The sequence below is a fragment of the Miniopterus schreibersii genome (assembly GCF_964146895.1).
Source record: "Miniopterus schreibersii genome assembly, chromosome: 10".
Taxonomy (NCBI): Eukaryota; Metazoa; Chordata; class Mammalia; order Chiroptera; family Miniopteridae; genus Miniopterus; species Miniopterus schreibersii.
The window spans coordinates 49,613,348-49,636,082 of NC_138110.1; the positions used below are offsets into that span (position 1 = coordinate 49,613,348).

Below are 22,735 nucleotides of genomic sequence, written 5' to 3' on the forward strand. Positions count from 1 at the left end.
AGATGAGAGAACTGAGGCTTAAACAGGGAGGTTGTTCGCTAGCAAAAGAGCTGCAACTAGAATTTGGATCCACCGGACCTTGAATCTGTGCTTTGCCCGTTACACTACACTACCCGAGAGATCTGGGTCCTGAGCCTGGCTCCAGCCCTCACCGACTGTATGATTTCTGCTGCTTATGTAACTTCTCTGCACCTACCCTGCCTCTCTTAGGGTGGGAAGGAAGATGAAAGAGATTATATGTGTAAATAGCACTTTACCAACTGTATATTACTACAATCACACTACCTCAAGTCCTTTCTTAGAATGAGTCATGTGTAAATAGAAGACAGTGAATGAATAAATGAAATCATGAATCAGTCCTCTTGTTCCTGTTTCATGGCCAATGTCTCATCTCCCAGTATGTCACAGGCAGACAGTAAATTGGGCTTGTTGGCAGCCCCCAAACTGCTCACCACAGAGATGCCCACCAAAGAAAATCTTAATAATCTTTATTAAATGAATAAATGACCACATGCCTGCATGATCATAATGAACACATACAGCACTTTCTTTGTGACAGACCAGCGCTAACATTCACAAAAGAGGAGATGGTTTTTATGGCAGACTGCAAACTGACTGCCCCTAACTGCATTCTCCCCTTCCTCCATAGCAACAGAATTTTGCCCAGACATATGGCTCCCCAGATAGAGACTATATTCCCCAGACTTCCTTGCAGCTAGGTGTGGCCACATGACTAATTTATGCCAATGGAATATGAGCAGAAGTGATGTATGTGATTTCCACAACACCCACCTGAAAGCAATTTGTTTGCTTTATACTTACTCTATTTCTTATTCCCATGATCTGCAACACAAAAGTGACAACGACACAGTGTTAGAACACACCCTAAGTGGGGGAGGGGGGGCAACAAGATGGAAGGAACCTGGGCGCCTGAATGACTGCAGGGGCCAGCTTGGACTTCTCACCTCTGGACTGGTAAGGAAGAGAGAGATAGATTTCTATCTTATATAAGCCACTAAATTTGGAGGTCTCTTTTACAATGTTCAGCCTAGCCTATAACTTAAGAAATGTAGACTTGCATTAATAAGATCCCTTACATCTGATTTTATTGTCCTCACATCCATTTTAATGCAAAATCCCTAACAAGTATGCTGGTAAGAAATGCAGAGCAAAGTTCAGGTGTGCGCGAAGTTCTAAAATATCTACCAAAGCATCTATTTCCTTTAAATACATATATTTATATTTTATATATATTTTGTATATTTTTTTCCTAGAAAAAAATGAAGCCCCATGAAAGAGGCCAGAAGACTATGATTACAACCATAATGGAACACAATGGAACAGCAGGACTGCCCGTTACCAGTCTGGTGCTCACCCAGCTCTCAGCTCTTCATTAAGTGTTTTTGAGCACTCTGTCTGGGCCAGGCACTGGTTTAGGCTCTGGGGACACATCTGAATTAGATAGATTCCCTATCCTTATGGAGATTCCAGTCCAGTGCCAGAACCAAAATATGTAGCAAGTAAATATATGCCAGGTCTTGTTTAGCACTACGGAGAAAAAGAGTTAGGGTTGGGCGATAGGGGAGTATTTTGCTCCATCCCTCACAACACAGAATTAATTACTTCTTACAGTACTAGACATACTAGAGAGATACTAGTTTCAAGACTTTGGTCAGATATTTTCCCAAAGAAGACATATAAATGACCAACAGGTACATAAAAAGATGCTCAATATCATTAGGAAAATGCAAATCCAAACAACAGTGAGATATCACCTCACACCTGTCAGGTGGCTATCATAAAAACACACACACAAGCGACAGCGAGTGCTGGTGAGGATGTGGGAAAAGGGAACCCTGTGAACTGTTGGTTGGAATGGAAATTGGTGCAGTCATTATGAAAACAGTATGGAGGCTCCTTAAAAAATAAAAAATAAAACTACCATATGGCCCTGGCTGGTGATGTTCAGTGGTTAGAGCATCAGCCTGGGCACCAAAGGGTCATGGGTTTGATCCCCAGTCAAGGGCATGTACTTGCGATGCAGGTTAAATCCCCAGCCCTGACCAAGGTGAGAGTGAGAGGCAACCAATCAAGGTGTCTTTCTCACATCAATGTTTCTCTATTTCTCTCTCTCCATCTCTTCCATTCTCCCTCGCTCCCTGTCTAAAATCAATGGGAAAATATCTTCAGGTGGAGAGTAACACAGATAGATAGATGATAGATAGATATAGATAGATGATAGATAGATAGATGATTGATAGATAGACAGACAGATAGATGATGATAGATAGATGATAGATAGATAGATAGATAGATAGATAGATAGATAGATAGATAGATAGATGATAGATAGATAGATAGATAGATAGATAGATAGATAGATAGGTAGATAGATAGATAGATACATGATAGATAGAACAAACTACCATACGATCCAGCAATTCCACTTCTGGGAATATATTCAAAGAAAACAACAAAACTATGTCAAAGCCCTGCCAGGGTGGCTCAGAGGTTGAGCACTGACCTAGGATCCAGGAGATCTCGGTTCGATTCCCAGTCAGGGCACATGCCCGGGTTACAGGCTAGATCCCCAGTCGGGGGCGTGCAGGAGGCAGCCGATCAACGACTCTCTCATCATTGATGTTTCTGTCTCTCTCCCTCTCCCTTCCTCTCTCTGAAATCAATAAAGATACATTAAAAAACAAACAAACACAACTATGTCAAAGAGATATGTACACGCCTGTGTTCATAGCAGCATTATTTACAACAGCCGAAACAAGGAAACAACCTGTGTCCTTTGATGAATGAAAGGATATAGAAGCTGTGATATATATACACACAATGGAATTTTATTCAGCCATAAAAAGGAAGGAAATCCTACTATTTGTGACATCATGGATGGACCTTGAGGGTATTATGCTAAGTGAAATAAGTCAGACAGAGAAAGACAAATGCTGCATGATCTCACTTACATGTGGAATCTTGTGGGGGGGAAGGAAAAAGAAAAAACCGAGCTCATAGTAAAAGATCAGATTTGTGGTTACCAGAGGTGGGGGCAGAAATGGAGGAAAATGGTCAAAAGATACAAACTTTCAGTTATAAGAAAATTGGTACTGGGGATGTAATGTCTAACATGACCACAGTAGCTAACACTGCTTTGTGTATTAAGAAAGAGAACAGATCTTAAGAGTTCTCATCACAAGGAAAAAACCCTTCCTCTCTTCTTCTTTTTTGTACATCTACATGAAATGATGGATGGTAAATAAACTTATTGTGGTAATCATATCATATGTAAGTCAAATCATTATGCTGTGACCTTAAACTCATACAGTGCTGCCTGTCAGTTATATCTCGATAAAACTGGAAAACAGCAGTGAAAGACACCGATCAGAAAGGAATACACTAGCTTAAGTGCATGCCTATTGTTGCCAATAAAATGCAAAAAATGACCAAATATGAGGGGCACACTGAAGAATGTAGTAACCTGGCAGTTCTATTGCCCAAAATGTAATAGTAAGCAGAAGTGACATCCTGGATTCCCTAATTAGGCTTCATTAGCCTCTCCCACATTTTCCCTTCCCCTCATGATCTCCCAGTGTGTTTCGGTGCAGAGAGGACAACTGCCTTACATAAACCAAGTTAGGCACTTACATGGAATTATTACGCCTCAACATAATTCCTTACACTTTGGGGGATGCAACCTCCAGGAATGATTTATGTTTAATCACAGAGCTGTTCTGTATTGTAAGAAGCCAAGAGATTCAGGCCCTTCATTAACATGTATAATCTCTTCCAAGGCCTTTCTGGCAGCCCTGGCCCAGCCAGCTTCAGAAAGGTTCTCACGCCAAAGGGCTACTCAGAGGCCACTGTCCAAATCAATATTTGGAACTGGCCTTCTGGGAAATCACTAATGGTCTGTGGAAGGCACATGGCGTGACTTTTAGGATGGTCCATTAATGAAGCATTTCACAGCTGTCCTGATTCCAGAAAAGGAAAGCCAAGGGGCCAGACGTCGGTGTGGCTGACTCGGCTTCTGTGTGAATGAACTCTGAGCTCTGTCTTCCAAGCCCGAATCTCTTTCACAGCACAGAAAAGGGCCTGTGTTTGCTCTTTTTCCCAGCAGTGGGGTGCCCAGGGGAGTGCCCTGGCCTCTGGCTGCTTCCATGCACCCTCCCAGGTGCCAACCAGACCTGCAGCAACCTTACCGATGCATGCAAGCTCACACCATATGGATGCTTGTGCTGTGTTGACATGTTCTATAGGAAAAGAGATTGGCATACTCACTCATAGGGTGACTTTTAAGTGGAGGTGTGCATATATGCCAAGGCAAAGAAAAAGCTAGATTATCAGGGAGAGTACAAATCCTCATCATTTACTAACATGAATCTTAGGTGAACAGAATTCCCATCTTATAGGTTCTCAACCTGTGAGATTCTCAGGCTGGTGGCGCTCAGGATGAATTATGGAGGTTCTGGACACAGCATTAAATAACATTGAAGTGCACAGGCAAATGTTACTTAATTTCTAGTGCATCCCATTCTCTGTGTATGTAAGGGAGGATCTCAGCTAGGTGCTGATCTGTCTTTAACGCCTCTTCGACACTAGCCAATCTCCATTTTCAGGACAAAGAGAGAAGTCGCAGGCTCCAGGTTTGGAGGCAAGCCCAGTATAGAGCTAGAATGGTTTTGTTTTCTCCTGTGGTCACCTTTTATCAATGGCATCTGATACTGGTTTTCCATTTCTTGAGTTAGAATAACGTTTCCTCTTAAAATAGATTAGAAGTGAAAAAGTGAGTTGAGTCAAAGAAAACTACGAAGAGATCATATTAACTTCAAATAGCTGCAGTGAAAATCACACAAATGGCATGTGAACAACCGAGGTCTGGGGGAAACAGACTCACAGGTCTGCCCCTGTGATGGGCCAACAAAACTCTGACTGTTAGGGGTCACCAGGCCCCTGTCTCACTAACAGGCTGGTCCCTGTGGACCTTGGGAAGCATTTGAAGACTCACTAGAGAGTAGAGATGGAGTGAGGTCTGGGACAGAAATGACCTGAATGAGGGGTGGTCCATTAGGAAGCAAACCTTCAAAATGGTCACAGGGTGATGAGGAACCAGAAAGCCTCATTGCCAATGAGGGAAGCACCAGATTGAGTGTCAGGCCAATAAGCGTGGATGGTAGGTGGACACAGAGTTCCAGGCCTGCCTCTGTCACTGGCAGCAGTTTCCTGTCCAGAACCAGCTCAAATATCCCTTCAGCTCAAATCCATCCAGGCCACCTTCTCAGAGTCAGCCGATCCCCTCTGCTCATTTGCCACCTGTCCCACATTACCCCATTGGTCACATATCCCTCAATTGTTTTCCTGTTTGCCTGTTGAATTCTGGCTTCCTGGAGATAGGGGACCTTGGCACACTCAGCTCAGACTCCCTGGCTCCAGGGAATGAATGAGTCTTAACTCTTTTGTGCCTCAGTTTTCCTATCTGTGGAGCCATGGGAGAAACGGCAACAGTTGGGCCAGGAGAGCAACCCAGAGAAGGGTTAGAAAGAAGAGGGCAAGGGTCCACAGGGGACCCTCAGCCCCCAGAGATGACCCCCATCCTTGCTCAAAGGACAAAGTGACTCACGCAGACTGTTGAGAGGAAGGCTGCTTGAGTTCTCTGGGAGAAACCTCCCCTCACAGAACCTAAAGGAGACCTTGAAGAGAGGGCAACCCCATGTAAACATGGGGATAACATTTAGATTCTTCTTAAAGGCTTCGCAAAGAAAAATGTTTAAAAACATAGCTGCAATGCAATTTTCGACCTGAATGAAACATGAAATGACAGGTAGAAGTAAAGGGGCTTTCTTTAGTAAGAGAAGTGGCTCCCTGACCACCTTCCTATAAGAATGTACTGGGTTCCATCTTATGTAACATTTTTTTTTTACCCTGAAAGGAGAACAGCATGAACTTTCCAAGTCTGCAGATGGCTCTAAGTTCTTCTGGGTGGTGAAATGCCAAATGGATGGCAATAAATAATCAGGAACTTACTGAAAATGCAGGAGAGGTAAGACAATCATACAATGATGAGTTTAAGAAAAACAGTCACAATTTTATGGCCACAATGCAGCCTTGGAGCTGTGTTATGACCTGAACTGGCAGGTGCAGCCAGGCCAACATAATCAGAGTGACTGCTGGAGTTGGACACCTGGGGAGGTTGGACAGACTCTGGACCATGGGCTCACTCCAGAGACCTGTCATCTGACTGTGGGACCTCATCACAGCCACTGTGCCTTTGTGAACCTGTCTTGTCATCTGTAAATGGGGTTATCCTACCTCCACGTGTTGCTGTGAGCATTAAATAGCACCTGTGCACACAGCTGGGTTATAGGAATAGCTTTGTAAGTATTTCATGAGGCAGCGTTGGGTGTTAGAGAGAGAATAGTGCCTTTGAAGCAAAAATATTTGGGTTCAAATCCTGGCCCTACCATTTATTTACATAGCATGTGACTCTCTGACACTCAGTTTCTATGTCAATAAAATAGCAAGGATAATGCTAACCATATGGCACTATGAGATTCAGGGAGGGAAAGCAAAGAAGTATCTACCAAGGTGCCAGACTCAGGCTTGAGCCTTCTAAAGATTAGTTTCCTTCCCTTTTCCAAAGATGATACAGGTTTAAAGACATGTATTCATTATTATATTGCAACAACTGTAAATATCTATGCACCCAACATAGAAGCACCTAAATATAGAAAGCAATTATTAATGAACATAAAGGGAGAAATTCACAATAATACAATAATAGTAGGGGATTTTAATATCCCACTCACATCAATGAATAGATCATTCAGACAGAAAATTAATAAGGAAATGATGGCCTTAAATGTCACATTAAACGAGACTGACTTAAGAGACATTTATAGAACATTTCATTTAAAAAATGCAGAATACACATTGTTTTCAAATGGACATGGAACATTATCCAGGATAGATCACATTTTAAGCCACAAAACAAGCCTCAATAAATCCAAAAAGACTAAAATCATATCAAGCATCTTTCCTGTTCACAATGGCATGAAACTAGAAATCAACTATAGAAAGAAATCAACTACAGAAAGAAAAAAAATATGTGGAGACTAAACAACGTGCTACTAAACAACCAATGGATCAAAGAGGAAATCAAACAAGAAATTTAAAACTATCTTGAAACAAATGAAAAAGAAAACACAACTTTTCAAAATTTACGGGATATAGCAAAAGCAGTTCTAAGAGGGAAGTTCATAGCTATGAAACAAGAAACCTACCTGAAGAAACAAGAAAATCCCAAATAAACAATCTAACACTACACCTCAAGGAACTATGAACAGAACAAACAGAACTCAAAGTAAACAGAAGAAAAAAATAGTTAAGACCATAGTTGAAATAAATGACATAGAAAAAAAAATAGAAAAGATCAATAAAACTAAGAGCTGTTTCTTTGAAAAGAAATAAAATAGACAAGCCGTTAGCCAAATTCATCAAGAAAAAAAGAGAGCCCAAATAAAAAAAATCATAAATGAAAGAAACTGACAAAAAATACAAAGAATCATTAAAGAATGCCAACAAATTCAACAATCTAAAAAAATGGACACAATTCTAGAACTATATAACCTTAGAAGACTGAACCAGGAAGAAATAGAAAATTTAAACAGACCGAATACTAGCAATGAAATTGAAGCAGTAATAAAATAAAAAAAACCTCCCTACAAATAAAAGCCTAGCACCAGATGGCTTCACAGGTGAGTTTTACTAAATTGAAAAAATGAATACTGACTCTTAATTAATTATCCTTCTTAAACTGTTTGAAAAAACTGAAGAGGAATGAATGCTTCCAAACCCATTTTATGAAGCCAGCATTACCCTGATACCAAAACTAGATAAAGAATTATAAAAAAAGAAAATTACAGGCTTATATGCTTGATGAACATAGATGCAAAACTTCTCAACAACATATCGGCAACTCAAGTTTAACAATACATTTAAAGGATTATACATCATGGCTAAGTGGAATGCAAGGATGGTTAAACATCTGTAAATCAATGTGATAGAGCCCATTAACAAAACAAAGAATAAAAACCATATGCTTATCTCAATAGATGCAGAAAAAGCATTTGACAAAATTCAACATCCTTTTATGATAAAAACTCTCAACAAAGTGGGTATAAAAGAAACATATCTCAACATAATAAAGACCCTATATGACAAACCCACAGCTAATATCACACTCAATGGTGAAAATCTGAAAGATTTTCCTCTAAGATCAGGAACAAGACAAGGATGTCCACTATCACCACTTTTATTCAACATGGTACTGGAAGTCCTAGCCACAACAATCAGATAAGAAAAAGAAATAAAAGGCATCCAAATTGAAAAGGAAGAAGTAAAACTCTCATTATTTAGATATACATATAGTATCATCTCATATGTAGATAACATGATACTATATATAAAAAACATTAAAGACTCCACCAAAAAAAAAAACTATTAAAACTAATAAGTGATTTCAGTAAAGTTATAGCATACAGAATTAATATATAGAAATCTGTTGTGTTTTTATACACCAATAAAGAATGGTCAGAAGAGGAAATTAAGAAAATAATCTTATTTATAATTGCATTAAAAAGTATAAAATACCTAGGAGTAAATTCAACCAAAGAAGTAAAAGACCTGTACCCTGAAAATTGTAAGACACTGAAGAAATAAACTGAACAAAGTACAAACAAATGGAAGGATATACCTTGCTCATGAATTGGAAAGATTAATATTGTTAAAATGTCTTTACTACCTAAAGCAATATACAGATTCAGTACAATCCCTGTTAAAATACCAATGGCATTCTTCTCAGAATTAGAACAACTAATCTAAAATTTATATGGAGGAGGGCCAGGGGGAGGGAAATAGGGACATCTGTAATAGTGTCAACAATAAAAATAAAGTAAAAAAAAAAGTAAACTTTATATGGAACCACAAAAGACTCTGAGTAGCCAAAGAAATGTTGAGAAAAAACAACATGGGAGGTATCACACTCCCTAATATAAAAGTACATTACAAACTGACAGTAATCAAAGAATGATACTGGCATAAAAACAAATATATGGACTATAATAGAGAGCCCAGAAATAGACCATCATTTATATGGTCAATTAATCTATGTCAAAGAAGCCAAGGATATACAATGGGATAAAGACAGTCTCTTCAATAAGTGGTATTGGTAAAACTGGACAGATATATGCAAAAAAATGAAATTGGACCACTTACACCATATATAAAAATAAACTCAAGATGGATTAAAGACTTAAATGTTAGACCTAAAGGCATAAAACTCCTAGAGGAAAACATAGGCAGTAAACTCTTTGACATCGCTCTGAAAATATCTTTTTGGATATATCTCCTTAAGCAATGGAAACAAAAGAGAAAATTAACAAATGGGACTACATCAAACTAAAAACGTTTTGCACAGTGAAGCAAACCATCAACAAAACAAAGACAACCTACTGAATGGGAGAAGATATTCCCAAATGATACTGCCAATAAAGGGTTACTATCTAAAATACATAAAGAGCTCATACAAGTTAACACCTAAAGAACAAACACTCCAATTAAAAAATGGGAAGAGGACCTGAACAGACATTACTCACAAGACATCACTAAGCATCAGGGAAATGCAAATTAAAACCACAATGAGCCTGGCTGGGCGTGGCTCAGCAGTTGAGCATTGACCTAGGATCCAGGCAATCGGGGTTTGATTCCCGGTCAGGACACATGCCTGGGTTTCGGGCCCGATTCCCAGTTGGGGGCGTGCAGGAGGCAGCCAATCAATGACTCTCTCATCATTGATGTTTCTATCTCTCCCTCCCTCTCCCTTCCTCTCTCTGAAATCAATAAAGATATATTAAAAAACAAAACAAAAACCATAATGAGATCTCACCTCCTCACACCTATCAGAATGGCTATCATCAATAAATCAACAAATAACAAGTGTTGGAGAGAATGTGGAAAAGAAAGAAACCCTTGTTATACTGTTGGTGGGATTGCAATTGGTGCAGCCAGTATGGAGATTCCTTAAAAATTTTAAAATAGAGCTGTTATACAATCCAGCAATTCCAATTCTGGGCTATTATCCTAAGAAAACAAAAACACCAATTCAAAAAGATATATGCATTGCTATGGTCATTGTAGCATTATTAGTAACAGCCAAGGTATGGACACAACCTAGATGTCAATAGATGAATGGATAAAGATGATGTGATATATATTATTCAGCAATAAAAAAGGCTGAAATCTTGCCATTTATGACAACATGGATGGGCCTAGAGGATACTATGCTAAGTGAAATAAGTCAGAGACAAATACCACATAATCTCATTTATATGTAGAATCTTAAAAAGGCAAAATAAATGAATAAGCAAAACAGAAACAGGCCCACAGGTAGAGAGAACAAGCTGATGGTTGGCCAAGGGGAGGGGCTGGGGAATGGAAATAAAGAGAAAATAAAGAAAAGTGGAATCTCAGGCCACCCTGGACTCTTTTGAGGATTCCCTAGTACAGAAAAGATTCCTCAAAACTCTGACACTGGGCCTAACTCCCTGAATTGTCACTTCTTTTGAAAGAAAAAAAAAAGAGCTCGATACTGTATTTATTTCACTCCAGCCAGCCATCTGAGTAGCAGTGTGTATGTTCTGATACTGAAAATACCAAGAAAAGGTTCAGAAAAGCTTGAGAAACTGCTATGCAGAAGCAAATGGCACATTAAATAAATAAATGGAAAACAGTTTTCTTAAAAAAAAAAGTATTCAACGAAAGCTGGCTTTGTTGTAGTCCTTTGAGGTTCAGCCATGGAGATCAGACAGACTCTCCCCCCAACTCTCAGCTGGTGCCTCAGTGGAGACAAAGCCTAACAATGGCCACCTTTGGTCTGGTGTATGGAGTTCTGAATGCACTAAGTGGTTGGGCAGGGTGTGAGCATGGGACTGTGAGGAGGAGACACTCAGTGAAGCTCTCCAGCCTCTCCAAGCAAAGGACCTGGTCTAGGCCCCGACTTCACTGGACTCTGGCACATGAACAAGTGGTTTGCCTGCCTGCCTGCCTGCCTTTCTAAACTGTGAGCCCCCAGAAGGCAGAAACCATCGGGTTTCAATTTTTCTAACTCCCAAGACCCAGCACAAGATATGGCATAGAGTTGGTGCTCAGTAACCGTTTGTTGAATGAAACTAATGGGTGGATCGATGAATAAATGGACAGATGGATGGATTGATGCATGCATGGATGAGGGGATGAGTGAGGAGATGGATGCTACTCTTTTCCTAGTATCTTTAGGTGGAAGACTGGTCCAATAGCCAGCCCTGGCTGCAAATGACACTGGGAAAGAAGAATTGGATAGTCACATCTGATTTAAAACAATCATGAGTCACATCCCTGGAGATGTCTCAAAAAGAATTTCACCACCGATGGCTTCCTCATGGCTTTCTTGTTTTGTTTACCTTGTCAACTAAGTACCCAGCATCTATAGAAATTTATCAGGGAGTTTGAAAGCTCACTGAAATGGAACTGACTTTTAACTATTGAGGGGGAAATAACCTAGAGACTGGGGAAAAGCATGCAACTGGTCATCAAGGGGGAGAGTGGTAAAGGGAAGTTTATGAAGACTGCTATTGTTTTCACTCTAGGTCTTTGTGACTGACAAAGGTGGCAGGAAGTAAGGGATAATGGCAGGTAACAAACAAGCCCAACACAAGATCCTCAGAGCCCACCAGACCAACCATGGAAGTAGCCAAAGAGGCCAAACTAAGTGATAAGAGCCAACACACACATGTCATTTACTACGTGTCAAGCACTGACCCCTACACCTACTTCTAACCTACACAATCACCCTGGGGGAGAGGTGCTATTATTCCCCATTTTGGAGGTGAGGAAACCGATCCCAAGACTGGTCAAGGAACGTAACCATAGCCTCATGCCTCATCCATACGGGCCTGCTCTGGTCCCAGATGTCCAGTTCCTGGGCCTAAGCTTTTCTCCACTGCACCATTCTGCTTTGCTTCCCAAAGAGAACAGTTTTATCTAAAACATGTCTCTCTGAGATCAACTGAACAGGATAAAAAGAGCAAAACTTCTCAAATGTCTAAAGGCAGCAATTTCCCAATCAGGGCCTTTCAGCTCTAACCCAGGAGGCTGCAAATATCCTGGAGAAACCAACCTGCTTTGGCAAAGAGTTAAACAGAGCAGTTTTCTCCTTGACTTCAAGCTTTCTCTTTACGTTCTTTTCTCCCCTTGCCCCCTTTTTATTTGGGGACCCCTATCTCCTCTGTCACATTCTTCTCTTATTTTCCTAGAGGCCTCTTGGGCTTCTCTTCCTCCTGCAATTTATCCCCTTTCTCCCACCCCATCTCTTGGTCCTCTAGGTAAGTCTCCTGCTGTCTTTGTGAAGTCCACCCACCCTTATCACTCAGCCCCCTTGGTTATCACCTGGTGCTCACACACTTTTAACCACCAAAAACAGAATCACCCAAATGAAGATGTGTCAAAGGGCTCTGGCAGGAGAGAGGCAGCTGGCACATTAAGACCTCTCCAATCCCTGCCCCAAACTGGAAATTTGTTCAGATCCCTACTGGGAAGGGCTAAATTGTGGTTTGGACCCATAAGAAGGTATGGGGAGTAACTCCTGAGAGACAGCATGGAGCAGAAGCAGCACATGGTCAGGAGATTGCCCCTGACCCCAATGCCAGCTCCCTAGGTGACCTCATGCTTACCCTCTGAACCTCAGATTTTCCATTTGTAAAATGATTAAGTTTGGCACAGTGCATTGGGGTTTTGGAGTACCCTATTTTGAGAGGCTCGTGGAGTCTGTGATCTATATTCCTTTCCAGAAAAGTGCATCTACCCACAAACCCATTTCAAGAGGTCCACAGACTCTGACCCCCTAAAACTCTCCACCACCAATTTCAGGAAGTCCCTAAACTTAGGGAAAGTTGGTGAATTGTAACTATATCTTAGTGTTCAAGTCTGAGTTTCTTCACCAGAAAAAATCTAGCTCTGTTAGTAACATGCTCACATGCCCTTTTCCTCTTGCTGGAGCAGACTCGTTCAATCGACACATTTATTAAGCTCCAACTGAGAGCTTAATAGACCAAGCACACAACATGTGCACAGAGAAACCAACCACTGGAGAACCTGCATTTTGGTGGGACAAGTGCATCACAATCTCTGTAATCGAAACCTTTCTCTGGGTCATTCATCCCCAACACCTGCTCTCTGGGGGTAGCAATATAAGATGACAGAGGCACAAGTACCTTAGAGGTAGCACAGGTCTAACTTCACAAAGAGAACCTATCAATTCTGCCCCATGCACCCTTCTAAGTATTTCTGTTTTTGAAAACTTGTTCAAGGAAAGGAAGGTCAAATTCCTTTAACCCTAACATTAACAGGATAGAGTTTTCAAAGCCTCTTTCTTTCCTTCTGTTCTCCCTTTCCCTCTTCCTTCCTTCTTCCCTTCTGTCCTTTCCTCCCTGTCTCCCTTCCTCCCTCCCCTCCCCTCCCCTCCCCTCCCCTCCCCTCCCCTCCCTTCTCCTCTCCTCCTTCTAGAACGTTGATAGAGCTGTGACTCCATGAAAATCAGTGCGTTTGAACCTTTTCGAGAACGGTGAGGCATGTTTTGTCACTGAACACAGGAGGATTTGTTGGGCACCAAGAGAAGAAACAAAGGGTCAGCAGAGCATGGGAGAGGCATGTGCAGAGCCGGCCATGCATGTGCAGCTGCCAGTGCAGTGGAACGCAGGCACAGCCTCTCCCGCAGCCCTCCCAGCTACACACAGCCCCCCGTTGTCGTTGATGACGCTTTCAAATATGTAGAGAACAATTTCACTCCCAGTGCCGCTCAGGGATCACCGTCAGCATCCCCACACCCACCCCTCATGAACAAGGCTGCGTGAAAGGAAAAGAACCTCCTACCAACAAGAACCTTGGATGACCCTAAAATATGGGACAAGGGTCGCCTTGTAATCTCAGCTGTAAAAATCCACACCACTAAAGGCTGTTTTCTCCATTTATACAATATCAATAGTTTGGTTTGCATTCATGGACAAAGTGCATCTGGGATTAAAGATCTAAACCTAAAAGGTGCCAATAAACAGACAATGGTGGACAATGGTTGCTATTCAGGAAGCAGCTTATTTTGCTATTTTTTCCTTAGACGCCACTGCAAAACAAAGCCAGATCTGTATTTGCAGAACATTCTTATAGCAACTGGAAGAAATTATCCCTTAACGAAGCTGTTAGAAAAATCAACTGCAAGAATAGCAGCCGGCCTTTCCTATTACCATCAAAAGATCTTTGCTATTCAAAGTATCTTAAAAAAAAAAAAAAAAAAGAAGAAGCCCAGAAGAGATGCCCTATTTAAAAATAAGGCAGTTCATTCCGCTACAACAAAGGCGGAAGCATCAGAGGGAGAAATAACAGCTTCATACAAGAGAAGAAACTTTTGGAAATTCTGAAAATAGGCAAAAGAGAACTGAGGCACCATTGAAAGGCAGTAATCTGATTAAAAAGAATGTGACATTGCTATAAGATGCACAGTAAGGTCCATTTTCTCAGAGTCTAAGTGTCAATTTCATGAAATAACGCTTATAAGTCAGAGATACTTAATTTTTGATTCTTGATTGTGGGAAGACATTGTAAGGCATGATTCCTTTCTCCCCTTCATTAAAATGAACTTGTCCTTGTCATTCATATTTTATTGGTGACGTGTGAAATGTAATTCAGTTGCTTGGCCATGCTCCCTCTCCCCCATTTCTCCTACTGGTGTATTCCAGGCCTGCTCCAATAAAGTGTCCCACAGCACTGGATGGCCCCCCTGAACTCACTGTCAGAGAGCAGCCCTGGCACCTTCAGAGCAGAAGATAATCTAAAGGTGTGTGCTGGGAAGGGGCTTCCCCGGTCCCATGTGTACCCATCACTCAGGAAGACAGCTGAGAGCTTTCCTTCCCTCCCTCCACTGCCCAGCATCACCATACAATCACCTTTCATCTCCCCATCCGCTACAACCACGCAGGGCCACTATTGTGCTGTGACTCAGGCCTCTTCACCTGTCCCCTGCATTACTGCAAACATCTCCAACAAACTGATTATCCAAGTAACAAGCCCATGCTCCCCCCAACCCCTGAACATTCCAAGGCCAAGCCTGTAGCTCAGCCTGCAAGAGCCCCCAGGCCGGGCCCCCTCCCACCTGTCTAGCTTCATTCCGTTTCTGCCAGCGCTTTATGCCCAGCAATGCCATGCTGCTGAGGCTCCTGCTTTTCTGCCCTGGCTCCCTGCTCTGCCATGCCCTTCTCACAGGGGAAATACCATTCAAGGGCACTGGCTGAAAGGATGATTAGGAGCTGACATCTAGCCGACACTTTGCTCACCAAGCCACACACCTGAGGAGTTGTATCTACCCAGATGGGCTCCCTTTTCTAATGTTCACAAATGTCCGCCTGGCGAAGTGTGGTCCTGTCTCTAGGTACTTATCACATCATATGCTAATTGTCCATGTGTCCATCGCCCCTCCCACCCCTTGTCAAACACAGTGGTCCTTGGCACGCTCTCCTCACCCTGGTGCCCACTACAATGCCTGGGGCATGCAGACTTCCACAAATAAGCGTTCACTGAACTGACCTGTTGAATGAGAGGGAGACTACCACTGAGCAGGAAGAACAGGGACACTGGCAAAGGTGAACCCTAGGAGCCCGTCCTGTTAAGAGGCTCTGGGGAGCCCGAATGCTATCCTAGCTCCTCCCAACCAGGGGAAGGCCAAGGGGCTGGTCTTGGGGGAAATTCAGCTGTCTTCAAACCCTTGGAGAACAACAGAATGGAGTTCAAAATGGTTTCTTTCAGGGACAAATAAGGGATGCAATTTGGTGAACCCTCAGGATGAACAACCACAGGTAGGTGATACAGTAACACCTTGTCACACAGGAGTCAGCAGGGGCTGCACAGTAAGGCAGGAACACGCAAGGATGTGAGCAGAACCCGCGACATGTTGGCTGGGAACACTGAGCCACAGCCTAGGCGGGGGGGGGGGGGAGAAAGGCATCACACAACAGACTCACAACCTGATTAGGAAGCCTCAGAGGGAGGGGAAATTGGGAAACACCCGTCCGATCTATGACAACATTTCCAGAAGGCAGAGGGGATAAAAATTATGCCCAGCCAGATGGTGAGGACTTTGCATCTCCGCGGTCTGGATCCTGTTGGCTGGGACGGGCCCTTATCTTCTGGAGCCCCAGGTGCCACACCCAAGTGGCTGGAGGCTGATGTGAGGAGGATGTTATAAGGGTGGCAGGAAGGGAGAATATTTTTTTAGCATTTAAATATATTCTAGCTTCGGGGATCGGCTTCTCCAGGTAAATCTGCATTGGTGGGAGGAAGTGTCCTGAGAGGGCATTGTCCAAAACTCCAAACACAGATTAGAAAGGCTTCGTGGAGAAAGGGATTGATGGGACCCAGGAAAGGGCAGGGCAGAGGTAGGGGGCCCCCCTCCAGGGGAATAAAGAAAGAGGAGGGGAGCAGGGAGCTGGGCTTACTGACTCTAGACCCACCGACAATGGCCACCAGGACCGATGCCACATCACTCTTGTATAGTCCTTCCCCTGCCATGCGCCCCACTCCCAGCCCTAACTCCGCATCACCAAGAGGAAAATCTGGAAACCACAGCAGCAGCAGGCTCTTTCCGGGGCAGGACAGGCTGGTGGAGCGGGAGATAAGAAGAGGCACCTGTGGTGGGCATGTGGCTGCAGAGTTACTGGAGGGAAAAGCCAGGTTACTGAAGTTGGAGGAAAGAAAGGAAAAGAAGGTGAAGCCAGGAAAGCCTGGGGCTTATGTTCTGGAAGATCTCTGAAAATGCAGGGGAACTTGGAACAAAATGCTAAATGGAACTTTCAAGGATGAGTCACTTGAGATTCTCCAGGAAGGGTGGGAGGGCTCACTTCCCTAGGGGTTTGCATCAGGACATCTGCAGGCGGAGGGGTGGCTGCGTGTTGAAATAGCTCCCTCGGTACACCAGTTGTTCCCCCAAACAGAAGCTACAGAAAGGATGGCTTAACAGCTCCTCAGAGTTGAAAGGCCACCCAGACACAAAGTGCACATGGCATGAGAGAGATATCAGCTTTATAGACAGATGAAGAGCACCAAAGTATTTATTCGACATCTGTTTCCATAATGTCAGGCCTTAACGATGAACAGAACATGGTCTGGTGCAAGCCTGGAACCGACAGTGTTAGGGGTTGCACTTGTATAATCGTAATTTCTATGTGCTCTCCAGCCTTACTGGTCAGACAGAATCCAGGAAGGACTTTTGGGAAATCAAGTAATCAAATTAAGTATTGTTTCAGCATCCCCCCAACAATGTCATACAGTCAGTCATTCAACATTTGGGACAGAAACACCTTCACTGTCCTGAAAATGACTAAGTAATATTCAGACATTAATTTAAAGTTGTCCTTTAAATGGACTGAGGGACACTTGGTAGACTGAATTTAAAGGTGCTAAATATTACCCAAGGGCACAAGAGCAAACAAAGCAACTCAACCCCGACCTGGGCCAGTCTTCACTACTCTGCCGATACCATCAGTGAAATTTGTTGAAGAACCAGTATTTCAAATTCCAAAGTGCTGAAGAAATCTCTATAAGGCAGCCAGTCCCCCAGGGCATCTATAAGATTTTTCGTTTCAGAATGGATACATATTTTTAGTCTATTTCCCACTTTTGATATATTATGAGCAAATGATTAGGGAGAATGAATTATTCTATTACTCTTTACTAACAAAAATATAAGAATTTATCAAGAACGCACTACTTATGAAACAAGAAGAGCAATTGACTTGGAGCCAAAGAAATCTGGACCAAACCCAGTGACTGCTGGCTGGGTCATCTTAGGCCTCTGCTTCTCATCTGTAAAATGGAAATAATAATGATAATATTTGTCTCATAAGTTGATGTAAAAATAAAATAAGATTAGGTCTGTACAGAGTCTAGTCCAGAACATACTTGATACTCAATTACTATGAGATAATTCTGCTATACCTTAAATCTAATGTTTGCTATTACCATAAATAAATACTATTAGATGAGCACAAATTTGCCTTGGTATTGCCAGGTATAAGCTTTAAATCCCTGGTTCACAATGACTAAACCCTAGCCTGGTATATTTAAAACAGCATTGTGCTTAGACATACATTGTAATGACTATCCCAAGAAATACTTGCTTCTTTCTCAGCATCTGGGACTAGGACATAATTTGTTTCCAAAAGCCAGTAAAGCCAGTTTCCCAGCTCCGGCTGACGCCTGTGACCCAGTGTTGCTCTCAGCCAACTTCAGGATGGTCTTGGAGCCCAGCAAGTCCCCTGAGGGCAGAATGTTCTGGCAGTTGCTCTGGGCACGCCCAAGGAGCTGGAGGCAACTTGTTGACCAGAAAACCAACCCAAACTTGTGCCAATTAAGGAAGGAAGGCACAGGCCCCTCTGTGTAAGATGGCCCCTGGGGTCTTCTGAGGTCCCAAGGGCCTCTGTGAGAAAGATCTTTTAAACAAGAGCAGAGTGAACAAGTGGAGAGAAGGTGATGTTTGCCTACTTTTCCGCATGCATGGTAGAGTAGGGAAGACCTGGGGCTGAACTGGGGGAAAAGGCCTGAAAGAGATCCCTGGAGGAGATAGGCTGTAGCCAGTGGTGGCCTACAGTCTTCTCCCCATCCTAAAAGCAGCAGGCAGCAATGCTGAAATGCAACTGTGGAGATATCCCAGACCATGGGCGAAAGAAGACAACCTACCCAGCAGCTGGAACACAGCAGCTGGTCTCAGTTATCAAGATACAGAGACGCTTTATACCAGTTTTCATAAACCTCTGCCCTGAGGCCCCCTCTGCCTCCCCACAGCTCTAGCTGCCATGATCCCTCCTCTAGCATTGTCTAGCCTCCCCCAAATGCAGCAAGCACAGGGTTAACATCTGTCACCGAAGGGGGCCTCAAGGATTTTCTCATTGGTCTGAGCTGGTTGTGAAACGTTTTAAAGATCCCTGACAGAGGGGGACCCCCAACCCCAAATGGAGTTTATTAATCTGTATCATCTCCAGTGGGTAGAGGCAGAGCCTCTAGGGGAGTGGTCTCCAGGTGGGCTCTGGAGCTGGGGTCGGGCCACCTGGGTTAGAAATGCTGCCTCTGCAGCCTTGGCTATCACCTGACCTCCCCAGCCACATTTCTCTTCCAAAGCCCAGGGCCCAACTGCCTCAGCTGTCCACCCCATTCTTTATTTCCATCAACATCCGCTAAGATGCAAACACTGACTTCCAAGTAACAGCTCTGCTTAAACTATTGGGTTGCCGTCTCTAACTGGAACAGAAGTGAAGCAGCAGAGAGCTCCCCACAGTGCAGCATCAGCCGGGAGACTGTGAAAGCCACTCACAGCCAGCCTTTCCCGGCCCACTCGCCTGCCACCCAGGCCCCACTGGAGGACTGAGGCCCTCTTTCTTTCACGGACCTCAAACCAGGACAACCTCCCACTTCAACCGAGAAAGCCCCCCAAGTCTGAGATTCGGACATTAAAAACTTCTACTTTCACTTATCTGTCCTCTTTTTGTGTATTGCAAAATAACTCACCATTTACCATTAAGTTGTTAGAAATTAAACCAAGAATATGTAATTCTACAGCCAGTTAAGTCAGTGGAGAAGAAATCAGAATGGAGCATAAAAATAATGCTTGACAACCCTCCCTCCCTCCCTCCCTGCCTCCATCTGACACATACGCATGTACAGGCATACACCCTCCTCTAGAGGAGATCTTTAAGAAAGATATTGCCAGAGCTGTTAGGCACTGTTAACAGTCCATTGTGACAGCCAGATTGTATAGCTGCATTGAAGCTATGAATTTGTTAGATCCTTGAAAAGTCCTTATCTCTGGTTTTTTAATGTGCAGCTCCTTGAATTATACACCTTGTTGAAGATACAGGAGACATTTTATGGCTGTGCTGGGGTTAGGTGATGACTGAAACGCAAAGGGAGACATAACCACACCATACTATGCCCTCTAGGAGACAAGAGGCCTAGGAAGGATCAGGTAAAATGTCCATGCAACAGAGACTATTCACTCATCACTAGGCCAGTTGGTTACCACAAATAATTTCTTTCCCTGCGCAACACAACCAAGCAGGGTTGTCCCCATTTCATACACGAGGAGAAGAGCAGCAGGAGACCAGCTGTCTTGTTGTGTATAGTCGTAATCCTGTTTCTAATAGCAAGAGAATCCTGGATGGAAAAATATACAGAGTAACCGAGCTGGCAGGAAATCAGAAGAAAATATCCTGAGCCCTTGCTTCCAAGTTAAGGTATGATACCTTCTAAAGCTCATAATCAAACAGGAAAAGAGATCAAAGGTTACTAAATATAATTTTGATTTTCTTGTCTGATTAGGTGGTTTTCTGTAATGGTTGGGTTTGATTTTAAAGACATGCCTGTACAACAGGAAATCAACTTCAGTACAAAAAATAAAGTCATGTGGAATTTCTGAAAACTGCCATACGGTAGAATCCCTACGCTAGTTGTTAGAATGAAAATAAAGTATAAATCTCAGCTTTGTGAGCATGGCTGAGCCTAATGTTAATGTGGCGTGTGAGGCAGATCATGGAGACGGTGGCCGCATGGGTGACGCTGGATGGAGAGAGAGGAGTTAGGTGTGAAGGTATCCGAGCATCTTGGGAAGACTTACTTGGGGGTACGGCTGGGTTTCCAGTACCTGCAGAAGAGGTACTGTCCATCAGCATTGACCAAATGAGGGAGGTCTTGGTACGGAACACTTTGCGGGGTCCGCCTGGGAGAACTTTCCTCTGGCATTCTGGAAGGATCTCCAAGTCCTTGGAAGAAAGGACGACACATACAGAGTCAGAAACACGGCAAAAACAGAGACGTAGGGGAGAAAAGCCTTGTCAGTAACATTTTTTTTTTTTAAAGCAGCTTTTAAAAACTCCATTTCAAAGATTTAAAAAATACATACATTTCTTGCAATCTCTCCAACACTGAAAAGTCCCATTTGTTCTTAAGAAAAGCTGACTTTATTTTTTAAGTGCCTCATTACAGCTTTCCCCTTCTTCCCATCTGTGTTTATTTTAAATCATTTCAGGAAACTTCGTCTTAAAGACTATTTTAGCTGTAATCAAGTGGAAATTATAGTTAGCTCTCTGGGTATAAAGCCCCAGCTGCAAGAAGACACAGCCATCTTCAAATTCCCCAGGAAGTTTCAAGGGGGCAGGATAATGGATGATGGTGCTCCCATTAATTCCTCCTGTCTGAAATTCCAAAAATGCCGGGTGGACGAACCTGTTTCCATCATTTCCTGGGTTTTGCATTCCACAAGCACGCCAGCCTTGAGAATTAGAGCCGGGCAGCTAGGGGCTGGGCGGGCAAGGACTGGGCAGATAAGGGCTGTGCCCTCATCGCCGCGGTCACCGCCCCCGGCAGCCAGCGGCTGGAGCCCCTGGCCCCTGCCCTGCGCCCTGCCCCCAAATCCTGCCTTTGAGGCTTTAGGGTGCCGAGCCCGGCAGCCTGCTTCCAGCTCTCACTGACAAGTTCTCGGAGGCTCCCCTCCCTTCCCAGGGCGGGGAACAGGAGCCTGCGAGCCTCCACTACTAGTTCATGTCATCACTTTTCCTAAACAAATCGCCGAAGGGGCTCGGAGAAGGGAGGGGCTGGGAGCCCAGCACCCACTGCCTGGAAAACTGGGAAACGCTCTGCGCACTCCGAGGCAGCTCGCACACGCACAAATGCGGGTCCCCGAGGGAAAGTCACCCCCGCGGTTCCTGACAAACTTTGCTTCTGCCTGTCTCCGACAGCACGGGGCATGGGGTCCAGCAGCTGTCACTGGAAAGACCACGGGGAAAACCTGGCGACTTCACCCGGGTGTCTGCGCGGGGTCCGCGGGGACTCGGAAGATGGAGTTGACGCGGACAAGTTCGTTTGGGGGCTGGCGCGAGCGAGCGCGGAGGGCGCGCGCACTCCCGCGCGCACACACAGACACGCGCGCGCGCCCAGTTGCGCACACACGCGCGCGCACAAGAGGGTGCGGGAGCCCACGCCCAGCGGGCCAGGGACCCCGAAGCTGCTCCCCACCCCTGCTGATGGCACTTGCAGGCTGGGGCGGGGACCAGGAGGCAGTTACCGGGGCACGAGCGCCGCTGTCGCGTTCCGGAGCGCTGCGGGTCCTAGTCTGCGGCGGGCCAGGGTAGGGCCGAGCTGCGTGCCGCCGGCTCCGTGGCTACAGGGTGCGGCGTCCGAGCCGCCACTTTATCCCTGGGCTGGCTCGCGGTGGGGGCGGCCCGCGGTGGGTGGGGACGCGGAGACTGACAGGCGGCGCGCGGGGAGGCGGCGCCCAGGGCCCACGTGTGCCTGGCCTGCGGGGAAGAGCGGGGGCGCATTCGTGGACTCGGCCACGCGCTCCTCGCGCCTGCCTCGGGGGGCTTCCCCGCTCCAGGGTAGCTGCCGGGAGACTGTCAGGGGTCCCGGAACGGAGCTGGACTCTCTGGAGCCTCAGCTCTGGAGGACACGCCACACCCATGCGCGCATATACACCATGCACGTAGGCAGACCCACACACATAGGGACACACGTACACCACACACACAGTGTATACAGATAACACACAGACCCACACACAGAGACCACAGGTACAGACACAGACAACATACTGGGACACATATTAGAT

General features: G+C 44.4%; 1 protein-coding gene across 5 annotated transcripts in view; it reads right to left on the reverse strand.

The window, feature by feature from the left end:
* The window catches only part of MGLL (monoglyceride lipase), a 103,783-nt gene extending 81,438 nt beyond the window's left edge, over window positions 1-22,345 (reverse strand). Inside the window, exons 1-2 of one of the 5 annotated variants that reach the window (XM_081148412.1) lie at window positions 22,193-22,345; window positions 20,747-20,891 (exon numbers count right to left, since the gene is read on the reverse strand). In XM_081148412.1, the coding sequence (XP_081004538.1) occupies window positions 20,747-20,871 (125 nt within the window). In that variant the 5' untranslated portion in view covers window positions 20,872-20,891; window positions 22,193-22,345. Of the gene's footprint in view, window positions 1-20,746; window positions 20,892-21,031; window positions 21,099-21,354; window positions 22,015-22,192 lie in introns of those variants that run through there. The other 4 variants (XM_081148415.1, XM_081148411.1, XM_081148414.1 and 1 more) reach the window with 4 other exon arrangements.
* Window positions 22,346-22,735: the final 390 nt, after the last annotated feature.